This window comes from Zalophus californianus, chromosome 15 (genome assembly GCF_009762305.2).
Source record: "Zalophus californianus isolate mZalCal1 chromosome 15, mZalCal1.pri.v2, whole genome shotgun sequence".
NCBI classification, from domain to species: domain Eukaryota; kingdom Metazoa; phylum Chordata; class Mammalia; order Carnivora; family Otariidae; genus Zalophus; species Zalophus californianus.
In genome coordinates this window covers 7,822,616-7,845,751 of record NC_045609.1, presented here as the reverse complement: position 1 = coordinate 7,845,751, position 23,136 = coordinate 7,822,616, and the positions used below count along the sequence as shown (strand labels likewise).

Genomic DNA, 23,136 nt, shown 5'->3' with positions numbered 1-23,136 from the left:
GCGTAGAATGGTGAAGACTAGGAGCCGGTGGGAGGGGGGAATGAGATGTTGGTCCAAGGTACGAAGTTTCAGTTACACGGGTAAGTCTGTTCCGGGGATCTAATGTGCAGCGACATGACTTAGTTACCAGTACTGTGCTGTGGACTTGAAATTCGCTAAGACGATAGATCATAAAGTGATTCACCAGAAAGAAAGGAGCGGGGAGGAAAGGAAGGAAAGGGAAAGGGAAAGGGAGAGAAGTGAGGAGAGTAGATTAAAGGAAGGAAAAATGATAACTGAGCTGATGATATATTAGTTAGCTTGATTATGGTGATGATTTCACAGTGTATACATATGTATATCAAAACATCAAGTTGTATGCCTTAAATATATACAATTTTTATTTGTCAGTTACACTCCAATAAAGCTGTGTTCAGTTGCAATTGAACACAATAAAACTATGGTATAATTTTTAAGTAGGCTCCACGCTGGGTGTGGAGCCTCATGAGGGGCTTGAACTCAAGACCCAGAGATCAAAACCTGAGCTGAGATCAAGAGTTGGACACTTCACCAAGAGAGCCACCCAGACGCGCCCTGTGGCATAACTTTTAAAGAAGATTATCTGCAGTGTGTATGAAAGATGGTGCTCCTATCAAGTGACCTCCAGGAAAATGAGAGGATGCTCTTAAAATTTTACATTCGTATCTGAGTGACACAGGACTTTAAACATCCATATCTTTAGTGATTTGATGAAGAAATAATTGTAACTAACCTCCTTATTAAGGCTAAATATGGCTTATAAAAAAATCTATGCAAACTTTTTCTGGTTTTAAAAAATCGTCCAAGCATGTACTAACTCAGCTTACCTAGAACCAAATCTCAACCCCATAATCCAAATAGCATTTGATACATTTTTTTTTTTTTAGTAATTTTTAAATAAACAACTCCTCGTGGGCCTTAGCCTATAACTTTCCATGAACACATTGTATAAGAGACCAGAACCGCCACGTTGTAATCTGTGTGAATGTCATGCCCTGAAGTTGTGCAGGGAAGCAACCACAAGTGAGATTGACTTTTTTTTTTATATAAAGGAAGAGATTTTATTGATTTATTTTTTAAGTAAACTCTACCCCCAACATGGGGCTCGAACTCATGACCCCAAGATCAAGAGTCGCATGCTCTACCAACTGAGTCAGCCAGGTGCCCCGAGATTGCCTTTATAATAAGTTTGTGTGATTTATTTTTTAGGGGGTTTTGGTGCTCCAGGAGCCAAACTGTCTCATGTCCAAGATGACTGTATTCACACACCCCTGTCGCCTGCTCATTCTTCTGGCTGCGAATGCTTATTAGCAACATCCTTCCCAATTTTGAGAATATTTTTCTCCAGGAAATAACCTCTATGCCTTTTCAGCATTTCAAATGTTATAAACCTGGTTCTATAAAATAAAATAAATCCCAAACTTTAGCTAATTCTCTCCCCTTTGGCTCATAAATAGTAAATCCTTTTATTCTTTTTTTTAAGATTTATTTATTTATTTATTTATTTATTATTTATTTATTTATTTTAGAGAGAGAGAGCATGCAAGTCGGGGCAGGGGCAGAGAGAGAATCTCAAGCAGACTCCCCGCTGAGCGTGGAGCTCTACATGGGGCTTGATCTCACGACCCTGACCTGAGCCAAAACCAAGAATCAGGCACCCAACTGACTGAGCCACCCAGGTGCCCCTCATAAGTAGTAAATTCTACATTTTTAAAAAATTTTTTATTGTTATGTTAATCACCATACATTACATCATTAATTTTTGGTGTAGTGTTCCATGATTCGTTGTTTGCGTTTAACACCCAGTGCCCCATGCAGAACATGCCCTCCTTAATACCCATCACCAGGCTAACCCATCCCCCCACCCCCTCCCCTCTAGAACCCTCAGTTTGTTTCTCAGAGTCCATCGTCTCTCATGGTTCGTCTCCCCCTCCGACTTACTCCCCTTCCTTCTTCCCCTCCTGCTATCTTCTTCTTTAAATTCTACATTTTTAATAGACTTTTGTTTAGAAGTATTACGCATTTTAATTCCGAAACACTAAGTGCCTCTTAGCCTGCCTCTCAGCCATGTCCCTTCCTCTGATTAGCCCTTTTCCAAAACACACTTTTTCCTCTCTTGCCCATGGACTATGGGGCCTTTATGCTTGCTGCTCATTCTCTTTGGAAAGCCCTATTCCTGTTTCTTAAACTCCTCCGCGTCCGTCAGAACTCAAGTGATATGACCCGTCCCCTCCCCTTTGAAGGCTTCTCTATCTGGGTGTGCTGGGTTGGGTACCCCCAGGTGTTCCCATAGTGCCCTCTTACTCACCCTGTCTGAGCCCTTAGTTGCTGTCATATGCCCACACTCTGTGCTGACCTGGAAAATCCTTAAGGACACATTCCTTCTCTCTTTTCTGTTTCCCTTGTCTAGCACGTCACAGGGACTCCATTATTGGTAAATGATTTCATGAATATCATTTCCCCCTTATAAAAAAAAAAAAACACTGTACTTCCAGCTAATTGAGCCTATCATGACCTACTAATTTTCAAGTTCTGATAAGTTTGCCAACTAACTGAAAATGTCAACATTTGAGAAGGTCAGCCTGACTACTTGGGTGAGGAGAGGGACCTAGGGGTCTCGGTTTTGTGAGACATGGCGATTTCTTCAGGTGGGTGCTGACATCACAGCACAAGAGGGCAGGGAATGTCAACCACAATCCTTTTGTGTTGTTGTTGTTGTTGTTTTTAACCTTTTTAGGTTACAAATGCTGCCATCAACTCCCATGGCCAGTTGACTCTTCACCTCAAACCTTTCCTTGTGTGTGGAGGGGATGCGTTCACCCAGTCCAGCTTCGATGGCTGCGTCACTTCTGCCCGGTGTGTTCTAGAAGCCTTAAAGAACCATGTTTAGCACCTGTATCTTTGTCCTCTGCGTGAGCTTTGGGTTTTTGTTTTCACAAGTTTCTGTTATCGATTATTTTGTTTTCTATTTTGTTGAGAGAAATTACTGGAAAATTTTTCATACGGAGTATAAAATTGATTTTATGATTTTGACAGTTACAACCCATGCTAGAATGAAAATGCCTTGTACCATGCACCTTTCATGGTGTTTCTGAATTGTCATGACTACGCCTTGTTAGAGGAAAACAGTGCTTAAGAATAACAAATGGATGGCCTCCCAAAAAAGCCTGTCCAGTCAGAGTAATGGTTCATGTTCCAAAATCCTTATTCTTTTGAAAATTTCCATTCCAAATAAAGAATAATTATCCAATCCTCATTTTTGATCTTCAAGTATGTCCTTGATTCAGTGTTTTTGCCAATTGCTGAACTACAGGATTCCCCCAAGCTGTGGCTAACGGAGTGTAATTTCTGTCTCTCTCTAGTCATTGAATGATCCTGAATCGTTGCTCATAGAATGTCATTGTTTCTAGGACAATATCGTTTGGAGGGCAATTGACTGACAAAGAAACCCCTCTTCAAATTTTCACATAATAACCAGATGCAACTTGACTCTCCAAGTCCTATCATAGTTTTTAACCTTAAAAAAGAATTCAGTCCTAACATGAAAGGTAAAAATTAAATAGAAGCTGAGAGGCAATATATTGATCTTTACCTCTTGCTCTACCGGATGGCTGGTGCCGTTAACTTCAGGTGGTCCCTGGGATGTCCCGTGGCATTTAGAGTGTGTCGAGTTTAATGAATTTGATACAACAAGAAAATTTACTGAACTGGAAAATAGATGCACTTAAAATAGTTCAATATTTGCCAACTTAGAGGTTCAGCATATCACCCACATGCTTCAGTGACCCACCTGCTTCCCGTCACTTGCTGGCTGGACAGAAATTGATCCCCTGCCTTCTAAACCACTACCTGTCACTAAAGGAAGGGGGAACTGCGTGTGATTTCTGGTTTGATGAGATGACTGATATTGAGATTTGTTTCATCATTTTGGCCCATATTTAATTAACATTTGTCTTTCTCTGGGTTTTACCCTGGAAGCATGGCAGAAAAGACATTCAAATGTGTTAACTATCTTGTGTTTAACTGATGCCCTTCTGGAGCCAGTGGATTAATAACCTCCTGAAGCCTTAAGAACAATTGTTGTATTCGTCTCATGAGCGCGCATACTCCAAAGAAAAGAGCAAAAAAGGACTTATGAAGGTGGGGTGAGTTACTTAGAGAAAAGATGCGTCTAAGTCATTGCTGATGACTATTAATATCTACTCCTTCTAATTCCCTAATAATTCCGCATCTGTTTTGAAAAATCTATGGCACATACGGGAAAAAGGCTCAAAACTGCTTAGTATGTAGATCATCGTTACTTCGCCATTTAAGTCGTTTTGAAAACTCATTTTACACGTAGATCCATCTCTGTGAGGAAGAGGCCAATTGCCTGCCGCTCAAATAAGGAAATAAAATGTATCCACTGCTTGTGTTCTTTATTTTCATTCACCTCTTTCCCTTCAGAAATTGAACCGGGAAGAAAAATATATTGTGCTGGAGGCCATCCTAGAGGGCCCTGAAACTCAGATGGCCAGGATGCCTTGAAAGACCCAGGGCGAGGGCATCCGATGCCCCTGGGAAGTCGGGGTCGCCAAGCATCTGGAGCACTTGCGAAGGTGGATGTATGTGAGCCCGCAGGACCCCACAGCACCGTGGTATTTGCAAACAAGAACTTTTATTAAATCAAACCAGGCAAGGAAAGCTGCTCTGTTTTGAAAGGAGCATACTTAACTGAGAAACGGCTGGAGCGGTGGGGTGATTTAATACTTGTTAGCTGATAAATATAGCCTTCACCAGAATAAAACTTTATGATGCAGTGTTGAAAAGCTTAATTACTAAACTGTCTATGAAGATCTTTCTTGCTCAGAAAGCAAGGTTGACAAATTATAACAGTGGAAGAGTATTTTTCACCTTTGGCATTTCTGAAGGGGAGAAGTATGTCTAAAAACATCGAGAAAGCAGTAATAATCCCAGACCAGATATTACCGAGGGGAAAAAAAAGACAGTTCCTTGAGTCACCAAGCCTTCTGTGCAAAATGCCATCATCCCCACCCCCTCGTCTACCCACTACCTTGTTAAGTAAAAAGAACAAGGTCAATTTTACATTTATCTGGTATTTTATACTCATCCAAGTACATATATGTGTGTGTGTGTGTGTGTGTGTGTGTGTATATACTTTATATATAATATACATAACAATATGCCAGAAGAGGAGCCCACATATCTATAACCCGTTTCTATTTACAAGGCACCACACCGCTGCTGGATGAACGTGGTCACCAAAGCCGAACCAAAATATTAGTTGGAGGTACGGCCCTCACTATATGTATGTGGCTCTCTCATGAGGCTTCATTTCAGAGAGCTAACACTAACGCTGATGTGATAGATACAGGCGTCTGATACGGAATAAAGTCTCCCTAAGTCCTGGCTGAATGATGGATCTTCCCGTGATTCTCATTTGCTGCCTTATTTCCTTCCTCGGGGGTCACTGGCTCTGACAAAGAGCTGCATCCTGGCGACGCTGAGTTTCAGCGCAGGCGCGGTTGGCTAAGTGCGCGGACCCCTGCGCACCTGTCTTTCCCTCTGTGAACCTGTCGGGCTTGTCGTTCCCTGTGCCCTTCTCCTGCCCTCTGTCCTGTCTTTCTCCCCTTCTGCTTTTTCTCCTGCTTCTTCCTCCGGGCCCAATCCTCCATTCTCAGAAACCTGGAATCGAAGTGCAATCACGTTGTGATTTCATAGTATTTGTGATTCCTTGTTTTAATATACCGCTTTTTTTCCCCCCGAAAATTTAAAGCAGTCAACCTGGCTTTTTCTTCGAGGTGACTGGACAGTCATTATTTTGATTTTCAGAAGTGACGCGAGAATTTAAAACTGGCTAAGCTTTCGGGGATCTTGGCACTAATAACCTAAAAAATACACGCAAAGCATCCATGGTACCAGGCTCTGCGGTGGACACAAACAAGGGACCATCATCAGCAGTGTCCACCCAAAGAGTCCGGTTAGGAGCAGACAAGTCCCATGGAGTGGGAGGCGGGGTAAAGGTCCGCCTTGGTGTCATTGCAGGCAGTAGATAAGCTGCTCTAACTCAAGAAGCTGGGGAATCCAAGGAGAAAGAACTAGGTTTTCTTGGGAGGGGGTTCCTGAACAGATGCGGAGATGTGTCAGTCAAACGCATCCAACAACGTCCCGCCCTCCGCACCGTACCCGGGCTGACCTGGCTGACTCCACGAGTCCAAACTGCGCATCGCTGTGGTTAAGACAACTGAGTGCTTTCAGTGGAGAAGGCTCAGTGGAACATAGAATGTGATCTCTGGGAAGAAGAAGCTTCGGCAAAGCTCACACGAGCCTGGGGCAGGACTGAGCTACTGTATTCCAGTGGGGAATGTGTTTGTGTTCCTGCCAGGACCATCCGGCCAGGTAAGCCAGGGAAGGTGGAAATTCCATTATGTTCTTTGTTTCCTTCTCCACGGGACGGTGATTACAATCCACTTAAGAGGCTCATCTGCCTTAGATGAGCCTGCTAGTGAGAGGGAGTCTTTAAGAGAGAGTTGATTTAAAACACATGTGGAATCAGAGAATCTGGGAATGTCTGGGTTTGGACGGGCTTGGAGACCATTCAGACCGGTTCTTAGCCGTCTTGGATTTTGAATCTTCATGAGAAACTAAGGAAACTATGAATCTTCACCTAATGACAATGAAAATGCACATAGACACATAGAATTCACACACCATTTTAGAGCCTGCTGGCTAGCTGCCTGTTTTTGTAAATAAAGTTTTATTGCACACAGCCTTGCCCATTCTTTTGTATTGTCTGTGGCTGTTTTTGCATTACAACAGTAGAGATGAGTGATTGCGACACAGACCATAGGGACTGCAAAGCCTAAAACAGTTACTATCTGGTCCTTTAAGAAAAAAATTGCTGACTCCTGTTCTAGAGGGTTACAGGCCTCTGCAATCTATTTTTAGATACTCAGAGGTCTGTGGACCCCAGATTAAGAACCTCTAAATCTCAGCCCTATCACTTTATGTAAATACAGGCTTATCTTAGATCCACACATCTGGTCCATTGTTCCTTGATCCTATGCCTTAGTGTAAATCCTTGAAGGCAAGCCGTGTAGCTTTGCAGTTAAGAGCGCATCCTCAGAAGTTGAATAGATCCGTGTTTTAATCCAGACTGCTCCTCATTGTGGGACCTTGAGGCAGTTAAATAACCTCACAGCCTGCTTCGTCATCTGAGAAAGGAGTTCAAGAATTTTATCTCGTTTATCTCATAAGATTGTTGTGAGGCATGAACGTGCATACATCCTTAGCAGAGTGCTGGACACACAGTGGGTGCTTAATAAATGGTTAATAGCAATGATGAACGGGAAGAGGAGGAAGAGGAGGAGCCGATCCTCCTGGTGCCTCCAGGCTCCTGTGAAGGCCAGTTTCCTCTGCATTTACATAGGACGCTCGGGAGAGTGGATGGTAAGGTGAGCACGTGTGTTGATCGCAGATACGGCAAAACACAGAAGCTTAAAAGCTCTAGGTTTCTTCCAGCCTTTGTGTAACATAATGGTCGTGTCTACCTGAGACCAGCTATGGGCCACTTTCTCTTGTCCTGCTCCAAGTGGTAAGCAGACACCTGTCCCTTGGGAGGTGAAGTGGTTTGCTCAGCTGCAGGCCTTGAAAAGAAACCAGGACAGGTCATTACCAGGAGTAGGGCAGGTGTAAAATGTGGGAACATTCTCTGCAATGAACACTGTCTTCTCCTTTGCAAGCATGTGTGCAAAAAGCTGCATGCTTGGACAGGCTCCTTCAGATTATTTATTCTGAAACACTGTAAAAACTAGGAGTGAGTTATTTTCACATTCTTAACATGTTTGGCTAAGTATGCAGATTCATTTCCTGTCCCTGGCCTTCATTTTAAAATGAAACCTTACTCCTGGTAAGTTCCCCTGACATGGTGGTGGGCTCCATGACCTCTCAAATACACTACCTACTAGATGCGTGATCTTGGGCCAGTTTCTTATGTCTCTAAGCCTCAGGGTGTTCATCTGTAAAATGGAGATACTAATTTTACCTACCTTAGGGTTATTCTGAGGGTTATAGAATATCCATGTAAAGGGTTTAGTGTGTGCTCTGCACCTAGAACATGCTCAATACATTTTAGCTGTTATTATTACTACTGTCATTAGTGAAATATGACTTCTGAAAATAATCCTCTCTTGGGACGCCTGAGTGGCTCAGTCGGTGAAGCATCTGCCTTCGGCTCAGGTCATGATCTCAGGGTCCTGGGATCAAGCCCCACATCGGGCTCTCTGCTCAGCAAGGAGTTTGCTTCACCCTCTGCCTCTGTGATCTCTCTCACTTTCGCTCTCTCTCAGATAAATGAATAAAAGTCTTTAACAAAAAAAAAGGGAAAGAAAATAATCTTCTCTCATAACCACCACTGCATTTGTATAGACGCTTTAGACCCCAGCTAGATGGGGCGCCTGGGTGGCTCAGTTGATTAGACCCCAGCTAGGAAGCCAGGTCAGTGTTTACAAAACGCACCAGGGACTATCTTCAGGTGCCCCTGTAAGTTCGGGCGCAGATTCACTTGTGTTCAGAAATCCTTGTTGACTCTTGAGTGAATGAATGAATAAATGCTCTTAGGGCTTACTGCTGTGCTATTTAACATACACAGCACCCCGTTTCCGAAGAGCCAACCAAATCTTCCCTCCCTTGTGATACCAATCACATGTATACTTACTCATTCAGCGTCTACCTACCACCCAAACCACAAGACCCACAAAAGCAGGGCCTGACATATAAGAAGTACACAGCAAAAATCCGTTGATCCAGCAAATGAATGAATTCAACTAATTAACATTTCTTATTCTAATTTTAGTAAGTACCAAAGGGAAACATTGGCGATACAGAATGATCCCATGGAACAAAAATGCACCAGCCTTGTCCGCAACAGAGGAGATAGTCACAACAGTACCTTCTCTCCACTCCCCCTACATCATTTCTCTTCAGAGTCCATAGGTGATCTCAAAAAGTTCCTACTTTATGCTGCCTGCCAGTATTTGGCAAGTCCTTATTTGGAGGGTGGGAAGATGTGGGAGCGCTGCTGTACCATTTGAAACTGCCTAATAAACACTTATGCTTCACTTCTCATCATTTTGCCTACTATTTAAAGGTTTCTGCCTACGAAGCCAAAAAATCGAGCAAAGTAATATGCCAGACTACAGAAGCCTGCTGAGTCTGTGTTGTGCTATCCTACCTGAGAAGCTGGAGACATACATATTTTGGAATTTATTAGAACCACAGATAATTGAATTACCTGGAGAAGGAGGTTATGTGAATTTAAACTTAAATAATTATGAACCAGAAATCCCTTTTCTGCACCAACTTCTGCATTGCTGTCTTTCCAGAATGCTTGCTTCACTTTTTCTTTTCTTTTTTCCTTTTCTTTTTTTTTTTTTTTGTTTAGTGTCTATACATAGCATATTGTGGTATATGGTATACATAGCATATTAAAGTTGAATAAATCTTACAAAGCATGGGCATTGGGCTTTCACTAGAATATAGCAAGCTCCGTGGGGACAAAGATTTTTGTCTTTTTCCTTTACTGTAGAATCCCCAGTATCCAGAATCATGCCTGGCACATACTGAACACTAATTCGAGAACATTCAGACCATCAGCAATTAGGAAGCTAGATTATGTACTTAAAATGTGTAGCAAAAGAAATGGAAAACAATTTCTAAATTCTGACAAGGGACAAAAAATGAGAATGAAAAATCTTTGAGTCTTTACTGGTGGATACGTAAGCAAGTTTTGTAAAGACAGGGATCATGTCTACATTATCTAAAATGTTTCCCCAACACCTAGCACACAGTAGGTCACCTAGTAGACCCTGAATATATTTTTCTTGAATAATTCAATGATTAAAAGAAGAAAACGTTTAAGTGAAAACGAGCACTACATTCTAAAAAAGCCAGGAGAAACTTCTAGAAAGACAGCCTGTGGAGGGTCCGTCTCTGTGTAGTTGGTGTATTTGTGCGAACACATTGTGAGCCAGAGTGGGCGAGGTGATGCTTTCCCCATGGAAACAGCGTAGCTCACGTGGCAGCAACTTCTGCTCCTGTGGTTAATTACCTACCAATAACAGGCAATGAAGGAATATTGGCTTACGTTTTCATTTTCTTGGTATTCTTTTATTAGAATTGATTTAAAGGTGGCGAAAGTTAGACCTAGTATAGTACTCTCTTCTATCAGACAGTCACAACCTCAAACTCACGCATGGTTTTAACCATTACAATAGGCCATGTTTATTTACCCTTTGGAAAATAAACTATTTGCTGCAAACCAAAAGATTGTCATAAAACAAAATGTCAATGGTACAGAGACCATTGTGGAGGAAAAAAATCGGTAAATGTCATTCATTTGAGAAAATTAAGCTCTGTGTTACAGGAAAGACCTAAGACAATGTGCCTGTAATTAGGAAATCCATTCGTTCGATAATTCATGTTAATAGTTGCAATAATAAAAACCTTATAATTATTTCAATAGATGCTGAAAATTGTGTCATAAAATTAACATAGATTACTGGTAAAGGCTTATGGTGAACTCAGAAAAGGGGGCCACTACCTTAGAGGGATAGACTATTCTAACACCATAACAAACATCGCAATTAAGAACAAATCACTAGAATCATCCACATTAAATTGGGAAGAAGTCAAAGCTCCTCACATCACTGTTTTGAAATTTCTAGGGAATGCATTAAGGCATGGAACACTTTTTAAAATGTGAACATAGGGAAAGAGAGACAAAATAGGGGATGCGTGGGTGGCTCAGTCAGTTAAGCTTCTGACTCTTGGTTTCAGCCCAGGTCATAATCTCAGGGTCTTGAGAGAGCCCCACCTCGGCTTGGCGCCCAGCGCGGAGTCTGCTTGTCCCTCTGCCTGGGTTCCTCCCCCTGCTCTCTCTCTCTTTCATAAATAAATAAAGTCTTAAAAAAAAAAAAGACAAAATAGTTATGACTGCCATCAATATGTTTATACTCCGAGAAAACTCAGTTGAACTAACTTCTGTAATTAATGAGAAATGGCTAGGGAGGCTAAATACAAATATGCAAAGACCAGTAACTTTTAATCGTGTAATCAATGCAAATATATCTTGTATGTATTTTTATTAACAAAAAACAGAATGCAAAGGAATATTCTGAGAAGATATATCCAGAATTTATACAAGGAAATGATTTTGAAATTTTGCCAAATGATATATTTTAAACATTTGAATAAGTAGGAAGATATACCATATCCATGAAGGGGAATAGTAAATATTATTAATTTTTTCACTTTCTTCTAATTAATTTATGAATTAAACATAATCACAATAGACAGTTTTAACACAAAAAATAATTCTAAAGTTCATCAAAAAAATTTACAGGTGAAAATATCTAATAGTTTATGAGCAAGAAAGTCAGAAACCTGGGACTTATCAGCTATTAAGACATACTGTAAAATTAGATAAATGAAGAACTTTACCATTGGTTCTAGAATTGACAAAAAACAATGAAAACAATGGCTGTAAAAGCAGTCAATGTGATAAAGGGAACATTCAAAAGGAATGAGAAAGGACAATTTATTCAATAAATGATTTGAGGAAATTTGGCTAGCTCTTTGGTAGAAAGAAAGAAAGAAAGAAAGAGAAAGAAAAAGAAAGAAAGAGAGAAAGAAAGAAAGAAAGAAAGAAAGAAAGAAAGAAAGAAAGAAAGAAAGAAAGAAAGAAAGAAAGAAAAAGAAAGAAAGGAAGGAAGGAAGGAAGGAAGGAAGGAAGGAAGGAAGGAAGGAAAAGGAAGAAAGGAAGAAAAGAAAGAAAGAAAAGAAAGAAAGAAAGAAAGAAAGAAAGAAAGAAAGAAAGAAAGAAAGAAGAAAGAAAGAAAGAAAGAAAGAAAAAGAGAAGGAAGGGAGGGAGGAAGGAAGGAAGGGAAAGAAATCAAATGTGACTCTATCCTTATACCGTGCATTACAATAATTTCCAGATGGATTAAATGGATAAATATAAATAAATAGGCATTCCCCTAAAAAACAGAGGAAAATACAGACAAATATTTAAAACAGATCAATTATTCAAACACTACTTTAAAATGACTTATAGTAAAAGTATATTATATGCTCACCAGGGAGTCTGCTTTTCCCTCTCCCTCTGCAATCTCTCCCCTACTTATGCTCTCTCTGTCTCAAAGGAATAAATAAAAAATCTTAAAAAAGAAGTTAAAATTTTGGCATTTTTCTTTCTTTTTTTAAGAATTTTACAGATAGAAGAAATTGCTATTTCTTACAAAAGGGGGAGAAGACCATTTACCAATCTATGAGAGCGAGGCCCCCTCTCTCATTATATTTCTTTTCTACTTAACGTCCGACTTAACAGAAATGGCCAAAAAAGAGGAACAAAATACCCACACAAATCAATATATATAAACATGTTTTGCCTAGTAAGTAATCAAAATATATACACATATGTATGGATGTATGTGTGTCTATGTATACATATATATATATATATGTGTGTAAATACATACTTTATATACAAGAATGTATAAATAGTATATACTTACATATATATATATACAATCATGTTCTGCTTCATGAGTAAACAAAAGTGTGCAGGTTAAAAACTGCAGTGAAATGCAAATTAGCATCTTTTAAAAAATTACTAAATTCTAAAAAGAGATCAAAAAGGACAGAAGTTAAAATGCTCACAGCCTCTCTGCATCGTAACCTGGCAGTGTGTATAAATGTGGTTTCTTAAGCATGTTTTTGACTCAATAATCACACTTCTAAGAATCCGGCTCAAAGGAATAATCAAGGATGCAGACAATGATTTATTTGTAATATGTGCATTTCCAGTACTAGTTATAATAATGAAAAACTGGAAACAACCGAAGTCAACGGTAATAGGAAGTGTTTGAATCAATTCCAATAGATCAAAACAGTGGCATTTAATGTAGTCACTTGAAAAGGTGCTTCCCAAGCACATTTACCTATCTGGAATAATTCTTATGATATATCATTAAGAGAGGAAACCCAAAATATGTAACATTCAGACCGGAACATATTATGATCTTCATTCTTTTAAAACACACGGTGTGTATAATGTGCATTTCTGTGTAGACATATATGAAGACCAAAGGAAATACACTGAAATCTTAACAAGGTGCTCACGGTGGTGGGATTTTGAGCAATTGTTATACTTTTTCTGTTTTTGTTTTCTCTGTTTTATACTTTGTCTATAGCTTCATGATGAGCAGACAGGCAGCCAACTGACCTTGTTTTAAGGTGCTTCAAAGGGCAGAGCTAGGACCAGGGGCAGCAGGAGAACAAGTGAAGCTGGTATTATCAGAAAGGCACTTCCAACAAGCAGAAATGTCCAACGTGGAGCAGATCTCCGGGGGCTTCTCTCTGCCATCCTGGGAAGTGTCCCATCAAAGGCTGGGTGACCAGCCACTGGAGTATTCCACAGCGGGAACGGGTCGTGAGGACTCTGCTTCCCAGGCCTGGCTGACTCTGGCCATCTGGCGAGGGGAGGGGGAGGTGGTAGAATACAGATTCCTGGGCACACACCTCCATCTACCTGAACTGAAGCTCCAGGACTGAGGTCTGGAAATTTATATTTGCTTTGACTTTCCCCAGGGCCTTCAGAGGAAGCAGTCAGATAATTTCTGCACTTAGGAATCCCCGGATTAGAAGATTTAAAGCTGCTTCCAGTGTGGGATCTCAAAGCAAATGCTGAGCCTAGAGATCATCTGACTATTTGCATTATAAAATCCAAGACAGTAATACAGATACGGAAGTGTGCTGGATGGGGCTGGAGGGAGGATGGAGTCATTTGAAGTCACCAGTGAAGCTAGCTGAAGATCAGCCTTGCCCACTGTGTAGCATTTGGCAGTTAGCCTCTGGTCTAAGGGGCCTCACACTGTAACCTGCAGGAGAGAATGTTTGCATTCTGAGAAAATATATATTGAGTATGTAGCAGTAAATGGGCATTTTGTCCACAATGAACTCTCAGATGGTTCCGAAGAAAAGAATATTGGTTATATCTACCTATAGGTTAAGGCCGATATATAGGTGATACATACATACATACATGGATACATCGGTAAGTAGATGATAGATCATTGGTAGACAGATGGTAGGTAGCCAAATGGATGGATGGAAGGGAGAACATACAAAAGGAACTACACTAGAAATTTAGGTGAACGGTAAATGGGGGTCTTTGTCTTAGTTTTGCATCGTTTCTGTATGCTTGCAATTATAGTCAAGTAAAATGTGACCCCACAAAAAAAAGAATTAAGAGGCATATCAAACACAGTAGTAATCTCTGGGGCACGAATCTCAATCACCAGGCCTGCTTTTCCATCCGTTCATTTATCCAGCCAACATCGACCAAGGGCCCTCCATTCAAAACACGCGGGGAAGAACAGGGATCGAAACAGTTTCCTGCCCTCACCATGGTCCTGTTCGAGTTAGGCGAGCACAAAATGCAGCTCTGGGGCCCTGAGACTGAGCTACAATCTCTGGGGAAGGGCCCGGGGACCCAGATCACAGAAGGCTTCTGGGTGTTGCTTTACGCACGAGTGCTGTGGGGCTTTTCAAAATATGGGCTGTGACTCAGACGTGGTTTGTAATAGCAATTTTGTGAGCCAAAAAGTGTCTTGTTTTGTTTTGTTTTTCTAATTAAAATAACAGAAAGAGAAAGATCGAGAATGCTGACACATGGTGAAGAGTGGCCATAATTTCGTAATACGTTGGCTTCGGTGCCCTGGGTCTCTATGTAAGCCGGGTTTCGTCTAGAAAATCCTGCCATGAAAGAGGGTCCGTGAAGTACATCCCTGCTCTCATCTTGTTTAGCCCAACAGTTCCGCTTGTGGCCCAACCTGGAGGGCCCGGGAGGCTGGGGCCGGCCGGCTGCCGTGAGAAGGGACAGGCTGTGCTGGGGACTCGCCTCCCTGGACACCTCCCTGCCCTTATGCACTCGTCGCGCTTCTGGCAGCGCCCAGGGCTCTCCTCCCCCACGGAGCACAGGGATCCAGCACGTGGCCCATCCTCTCCTCTGATACACGTGGCCCAGCTCAGCACATGGTCTCTGCCCGCTGTGGCAGAGGGTGGTGCGTCACACAGAAAGGGACCGCGTGTCTCCGTGGGCCAGGATGCTTTTTTGAGGGAACAAGAACAGAGGGCATAAATAATGCCACCGATTTTCCGGGCCAAAGTGCCGGGTATTGGATTCAGGCCCCTCGTGTCTGATCAAAATCCTACGCAATCCTGGCTTCTCTGCCCCAGATGGGAGCTAACAGGTGTCTGAAATCACAACGGAACAGGAAATGAGCTGAGAAATCTTCCCCAGCACTCTGGGGACCCGAGAGCCTGCTGAGCTTTCCAGAGCAAGGATGCCCCTGTGGTTTGCTCGTGAGCTGCCCAGAAGGTTTGCTGACACTAAGAAGAGAAATCCAAAGGCGAGGTCGGCCTCAGTGGCCGGGGCCAGGGAGTCGCGAACCGTGTAGAAAGCAGAGATGCACTCTGGAGGCCTCAGAAACGCTTTCCTCTCCATCTCACCGCAAAAGGAGTGTCTCCCAAGGAACCGAGAATTGAGTTACTCAAAAGAAAACCTGCCGACCTCACCAAGACGATCCCTTTCCTGACTGGAGCCTGGGAAGCGCCCTGGTGAACCCCCAGAAATGAAGTTGCTCATCAGCAGAGGACAGAATTAGATACTCTCAGATTTACTCAGAGACATTTCACGGCGCTAGGAGCCAACCCTTCACCTCAAACCAAAGCCCTGAAATGCTTGCTTCGGTGCCGTGGTGGTAGAAAGGCCTTCTATCAAAGGCAGGCGCCAATACCGCAAGCCAGAGACAAGTAACAGAGGAAATCATTGAGACCATGACCTCTTGGTGACCTCTTAGAGCTAAATCTTTGCTAGACCTCAGATTATCAAACAGGCCACCCAGAGCAGTTTATGTATGAAGGGCATGGAAGCCACTTCACCACCTCAGCATGCAGAAGCCTGGCTTTCTAGAAGCTTGAGAAGAGACACTCCAAAGGCATTTATTGTTTTATTCCCCCAGAACAAGGAGTTGATGTTTAGGGGAAGAAACCCTTCTGGGAAATGAGCTCATTGCCCGGGGGCTCCACCGGGGTCATCAGGAAAAGTGTTTGCTTGGGAGTCAGGATGGCACCTACCCTCTGTCCAGTGGTGAGACATTAGTTAGAATTTGAGAAATGTGGTCACTCACTAGCAAAAAAATGACCTGGCAGGACATCACAGGGGCCTCCTCATCCCGTAGAACCAGACTCATGGCGGGCAGGGGTGGGGGTGGGCACTGAGCAGGTCGACGCATGGGTTCCCCTCGCAAGACAGTGTCAGGGCACACGAAGGAGATGCCCGGGCCCCCGCGTCCAGTTTCCTCGGAACCCCTGAGGCCCAAGACAGCAACTGAGGCTGAAGGAAACCGGTGTCTGACAAGCAAGGCTTGGCCTCTAAATTGCCCTTGGAGTGTCTGACCTGAAAACTGAGGCAAAGCCAGCTAAGTCCTCAGAGCAAAGGTGTGGAGAGGAGCCAGAAGACAAAATCTGACCCTCAGTTGGATAGAAAGAACATCTTGACGGGGGCGGGGGGGGGGGGGCGGGCGGCAGGTCTAATTGGCATCTCTTAGTGGAAGACTCACCGAGGAGTACAAAGGTCAATTGATAGAGACTGTAAATGTAGAAACAGACGTCATTGTCTGTTGGACTCCTGTCTTCTCTTGTCAGAGAGGTCATCTCCATCCCGAATCTAAAAATGGCCTCAGAGTTTGGAAGTCTTCTGTCCTCAGCTGGCTTAGGCGCCTCTTCTCAGTCCCTCACCAGAAATATGAAGGATTCTAATGAGGTAAGTACATTTCAAAGCCTGCTTTAGTCATAGGATGTTATTCAAACAATTTCTATTGTCGTGTACATAAGTTAACCAGTTACAGGAGAAGCAACTCTTCAGGTTGAAACAGGCCTCCTCTGGGTTCCTCCCAGGGCCCCTCACGGTACAGTTTAACCCAGAATAAGGGGGACTGCTCAGGTCCTCCCAGCCTGGTTCTGGAGCTCTGTGACCTGTTGCGAACGTCCCGCAGACATTCATGGCTTTTGTCCTTGGCCCATCATGGGGTGGTTGGGCACATAGTGTATCTGACCCAGAGAACCCTGAGTCCCCTGTTTCAGCACACACACCCTCTAGGAGTGAGCTAGGCCAGGCCCTGGTTTGATGATGGCTGAGAATGACAACTCAGACCTGGGCTAATGTCACCGTCACTTTGGTTTTCTGCCACAGCATCCAACAAGCAGTGGAAAAAAAAATAATAGGAAATTGAGGAAGGAGAAAAAAGAACTAATAAAATGCTTTCATGCACGGGACCTTAGCTTAGGACCCTAATCCTATTTACATATACAGAATCCGTTCTCAGGAATCCCATTGTAAATACTCCTTTATTCAGAGAACTGTCAGTTTATATCCATTCTTTGTGAATGCCAAACTAGGGTCTTGTGCATGAAAACGTTTTGTTGAATCTCACAGTTACCAAATTTTTTTTCCAAGGGGCCCGAGAAGTCTGATGTATTTGATTCACCTGGAGTTTGCCTTCTGTTGCTTTTTCTCCAAAGAGGAAATGCTTTCCTGAATTTCACTGATCTTTTATCAGAGACTCCAACGATCTGCCTACTCTACTGGACATCGGTCCATTATCTTCCCGACATCCACTGTCTTTCCTTCCAAAGACTTCGCTTGGGCCCCCTTGCTTGTCTTATCCTGAGTCCGTGTCGTCCAGAGCGGGCTGCATGCTCCGCCCTGGGTGAAGACAAGATCATTCCTAGGCCGGAGCGAATGAGTGCTTCCTATGGGCTTGGCCACACACCCGGCCAAGTGAGGGGTAGAATACACATGAAATGAACTCCTTCTATCAGATTGAGGCTCAGGGCCTTGCAGGAGTTTCCCACCGGACTTAAATTTGAGAAGATCGGCCCCTGGAGCCGCCACAGCCGTGGCACCATGTAGGACAAGCCTGTGGAGCTGGCAGGACCCCCATGGGAAGGGCAAGAATAAAGCCAACACAGGGGAAGGTAGAGCCAGGATGAGGAGATAAATTCTGACCCGAAGACCTCATTTGAGCTGAATCCGGCCCTGGCCTTTTAAATTATGTGAACTGATAAATTTCTCGTTTGACTTACGCCAGCCTGACTCAGTTTATTTAAGTCACTTGTAACAGAATGAGTTCCAATTTATGCAGTGATTGTGGAGTTCTTCCTAGAAAGGAAGAACCTTTGCTGCTTCTGATTTCTATAGGTTTAAGCCACTAACACTACTGTAGTAATAGGAGTGGTGGTAGCAGTAGTAAATCCTGTGTATTGAAGACTTTTACCCCCAGGCGCCATACCTACTACAGCTTTATACACATCATCTCATTGATAACTCTTTTTTTTTTTTTTAGGCTTTTGAATTTTATTTATTTATTTTAGGGAGAGAGAGAGTGAGCCTGCATGAGCAGGGGAGGGGCACAGGGAGAGAGAATCTGAAGCACACTCCGCCCTGAGTGCAAAGCCGGACGTGGGGCTCAATGCCATGACGGCGAGATCACAACCTGAGCCAACACCAAGAGTCGGATGCTCAACCGACCAAGTCACCCAGGCGCCCCTCACTGGTACTCGCATCTCCATTTTACAGATAAGAAAACGGAAGTGACTAATGTCACAATAGCTTACACGTGTTAGAGATGAAATTTAAACCCCAGCGTGCCTGATCCCATAGCCATGACCAGCTATTATGTGGTAGGCGCCATGTGGGCACGAGGGACTAAAGTGACATATGTTGTCCTTGTCCTTCAGGAACTTTCATTCCAGTGAGAGAGAGAGAGAGAGAGATACAATATGTGGGAGCCATGGAGTCAACCCCCTCTCCACCCCATGTCCCAGTATGACCTTATCTGGTCAGTGCCAATTGCTTTTTTTCTCAGCCAGTCATGGTACCGCATTCCTGAAGCAGGGGAGGGCATTTGGAAATATATGGAACGTTTTCTGGTTGTCACAATGACTAGTTGGTGGGATTTAGTGAACGCAGGCCAGGGATGTTAGATGGTCTGAAAGGTGCGGGATGGTCCCGCCCAACAAAGGATAGTTCCATCAAGTGTCAATAGGCCACCACTGAGAGACCCTCAAGGGTAAAGTTAGATATTGAAATATTCCACCCCGGAACTGGTGGCAGATATGCAAAGAGATGCCATTAGTGTTGCTTTACTAGAAAAATAAAAATAAAGTTCCAAAATCTATGAAAAGCACTTAATAAAACATAGTGTCATCCCCAACGCATCCGGCTGCCAACCATTCACAGAACCTTTACTGCTTACAAGCAAACCTTACACCAAAGTTTCTCCCTATGATTAGAAGCCCATTGAATTTTGTTTCCTCTCCAAGATATTTAAGATCCAAGTTTCTCTCGGGGCGCCCAGTTGGCTCAGTTGGTTGGGTATCTGCCTTCGGCTCAGGTCATGATCGCAGGGTCCTAGGGACTGAGCTCTGTTTTGGGCTCCCTGATCAGTGGGGAGTCTGCTTCTCCCTCTCCCTTTGCCCCTCCCCCTGCTCATGCTCTCATTCTCTAAAATAAGCAAGTAAAAATTTTTTTAAAAACTTAAAAAAAAAAACCAAGTTTCTCTGAGAATAGCCCAGCCCGTGGCCAGCTCTCATTCTTTCCAAGTGTGGCCTTGATGAGCCCCTTGCAAGGATACTGGATCATGTCTACCCTCCCCAGTCTCTATATCCAGATTCTCTATTTCCCTTCTCTTCCCCCGCTTCTCCTTAATGCCCCCCTTCCATCATTGGTCATCTCTTGAAAAATGTACTCAAACCCAAAATGTGAAGGTCTGACCGTACTGTGCACATTTCTACAGTTTGTAGGTTACTTGCGCTTCCTAGTTCGGTTTAGAGGGAATATCACCAGCGTGTCCTGCAGGAACCCAACCGCTCCCCCCCAACATAGCATTGCTTCTACGCTGCTTCTTGGGTTTGCAGCCACGTATCCTCAAATATCAGCCCAACCGCCAGGGTCTTCACTCTGGGAGATTTGTAAGTCATTAAAAAGAGAATTTGCGGTGCATCAGTGTGGCGCTGTGAAAAGCAGACACTGAGATGAGATTAGATGTAGAAGGGAAATGCCTCTGAATGATAAAGAGTGCAGGGAGCCCATGCAGGCGTGGAGAGCTTCCAGACGGTGATGTAGGTCTGACATCTGTGAAAGGAGAGGAGAGGGAGGATGGGGCAGGAAGAGCCAGAGAGCGCAACCTTGAGATGGGATCAAGCTGGCCGTTTGAGTACCGGGGCAAAGGTCATCCGTGGGAGGAAGAAATGGCTTGGGTAGTAGTGGCCCAGCTCTTGGCCCCCTGGTCTGCTCAGCTCAGCACCTGGCCTCTAGCCAGCTACCTTCCCCAGCAGGCTTCTGGTGGCCACACACGGTGTTGTGGGTACTTTTAGAGTGGGCATTCGTCATATAGTGCGTGTGTGTGTGTGTGTTTAAAAGAAAGAAGATTGCCTTGAAAATTAGGGTCTGAACTGTGACATGATAAAATCATGGTAAGACCCAAAGCGAATCTTTCCGTCTGGGAGACCAAGCCTCACCCCCAACTTCGGGGCTCGTAGCCTGGCTGACCACTTTCCAAAGGAATGGACCTGGAAATACGAAGACTGCAAAGTATTCTGGGATGGCTGGGCACCCAACGTGCTGTGTTAATCGGAGAGGGAGAAAAGTCCTCCGTTTTGGCTCAAAATCAGGAGAGTTATTTCGGGAGTAGCCCTCCTCAGTGACCCAGACATGACCAGCTGAGGTCCAAAGCTCTGAAGAACACAAGCCTGGAGAGCGCTTTCCTACTCCCTGCGGTTCTTTCTCCATAGGGCTTTCTGCGCAAATCTGCTACAAATCTGGCATTCACCTTCTCAGGGAAGCTTGCAGAGAAGCAGATCACTGTCATTAGAGGGGGTGCGCTTTTCTGGGAAGTGACTTTGCCTGCCTCTCCGAGGGCCCTCATGACTCACAGTCTTCAGCCTGGTAAAAAAGCATGCAGAGTTTACCTACGCAAACCAAATCCTAGGAGCCCGTTGTCTGCCAGCAGAGTAACTCCCTAGAAGAAAGCCTCATAAATGACCATCAGGTTTATAATGTTTACTATGTCAAAGCCTCTACCACGAGCTGCCAGGTGCTGGCGGGGATTCAAAAAAGTAATGCACGATGCTAGTCCGACAGGGAGGCCTGGCGAATCCTGCTCAGATCTCCGCGGAGCACACCCAGACCCTCCTCCTACTCCAAAGGGAACGATAAACCAGTTATGATGACTGATACTATGCCACTCTGCACGATCTCATCTTCTAACTAGAACAGCCCTATCAAGACAGTGTTTTCATAATTCCTCTTGGAGAGATGAGGACCCCTGGGCTCACGTGCTAAAGTAATTTGCTTAAACTAACCCAGGCATCAACGGCTGTTCTGACTTCAGAGCTGGTACCCTACCCACACCTTCCTATCACCCAATCCCTGTGATCAGGGCAGATCCAGTTTTGGGGGCCGGAAGCTTATACATTTGGGGGAGCAGCCCTCATTAAAATGAGAATAAATTTAGAAGGGGTCCTCGCAAATGAGGAAGCCTGAAGCTTAAGCTTCATTAGCTTGCCAGTAAATCCCCTTTTGATTGTGATGCTTAATAGTGTTAATAGGAAGAAGAATAACCCTTCTTCAAATCCAAATATAGGAAAACCGGGCTGGTTTAGGATTTTAGAATTGACTTTGATGACAATCGTTGTTCTAGGCAGTCAGAGACCCCATGTGCCGCCCTTCCCACCTCCATGTGATTTTTCTGCCTCCGACGCATGCCCCACCCGCTCCAACTCCAATTCTCTTCAAGTTATCTCTGCATCTTTAGTGGTGCCTCTCACTATCAACTTCTTCATAATTATTATACTTATAGCTAACATTACTATGTGTGCCAGGCATTGCTCTGATCTTTGTTCTCACCGCCCCATAAACAAAACCTTGTACCATTGCCACTTCTCGGCCGAAGGAGCTGGGGCTCGGGGCGATGAAACAGTTTGTCTCTGGAATGTGCACACTTAACCACCACACCACGGGGCTGTGAGCAGCCCAGGTAAATCAGACATTAGCCAAGAAAACTTCATGTAGTCCAGAATAAAGTATAATAATTACACCAAGAGTCGGATGCTTAACAAGTGTCAGAGATGGAATTTAAACCCCAGCGTGCCTGATCCCATAGCCATGACCAGCTATTATGTGGTAGGCGCCATGTGGGCACGAGGGACTAAAGTGACATATGTTGTCTTTGTCCTTCAGGAACTTTCATTCCAGTGAGAGAGAGAGAGAGAGAGAGATACAATACGTGGGAGCCATGGAGTCAACCCTCTCTCCACCCCATGTCCCAGTATGACCTTATCTGGTCAGTGCCAATTGCTTTTTCTCTTTTCTTTTTTTTAATTATTTATTTATTTGAGAGACAGGGAGAGAGAGCCCGAGCAGGGAGAGGGGTAGAGGGAGAGGGAGAAGCGGACTCCCCACTGAGCAGGGAACCCAATGCGGGACTCGATCCCAGGACCCTGAGATCATGACCTGAGCCGAAATCAAGAGTTGGACTTAACCGACTGAGCCCCCCAGGTGCCCCACAATGTCCTGATAAAGCATCAAATATCAAGGCTAGACGTTCTGTAAGTCACCGACTCAATACTTAGGTCAGAATCTCTTCGGGGCACGTGTGAATAGTGTAAGAGCAAAAACATATTTCAAGTCAAATCAGCAATTCTGAGACATAGAAGACCTTGACAATGTGTGATTTAATGATAAGAAATACATTTTTTCCCGTGGATTGCAAATTTTGAAGGCCAAAGAATAAGCTCAACAAAGCCTCAATTCAAATACTTTGCATAAGTATTATGCTTTTGTAGTCATTATCAAATTGTGGGTCCCAGAAAGGGGTGCTACCCCTGAAAAACTAGCCAGGAATGGTGTCTGAGGAAACTAGGCGGGGGAGGGGATTGAGGTGTGTGTGTGTGTGTGTGTGTGTGTGTGTGTATAAAATTATCTGGTCAAACGGG

General features: G+C 43.8%; 1 protein-coding gene across 5 annotated transcripts in view; it reads left to right on the top strand.

The window, feature by feature from the left end:
- RNLS (renalase, FAD dependent amine oxidase) overlaps window positions 1-5,212 on the top strand; it is a 268,904-nt gene extending 263,692 nt beyond the window's left edge. For 2 of the 5 annotated variants that reach the window (XM_027595333.2, XM_027595345.2), the window contains exon 7: window positions 2,756-4,439. In XM_027595333.2, the coding sequence (XP_027451134.2) occupies window positions 2,756-2,908 (153 nt within the window). In that variant the 3' untranslated portion in view covers window positions 2,909-4,439. Of the gene's footprint in view, window positions 1-2,755; window positions 4,440-4,464 lie in introns of those variants that run through there. The other 3 variants (XM_027595340.2, XM_027595366.2, XM_027595351.2) reach the window with 3 other exon arrangements.
- Window positions 5,213-23,136: the final 17,924 nt, after the last annotated feature.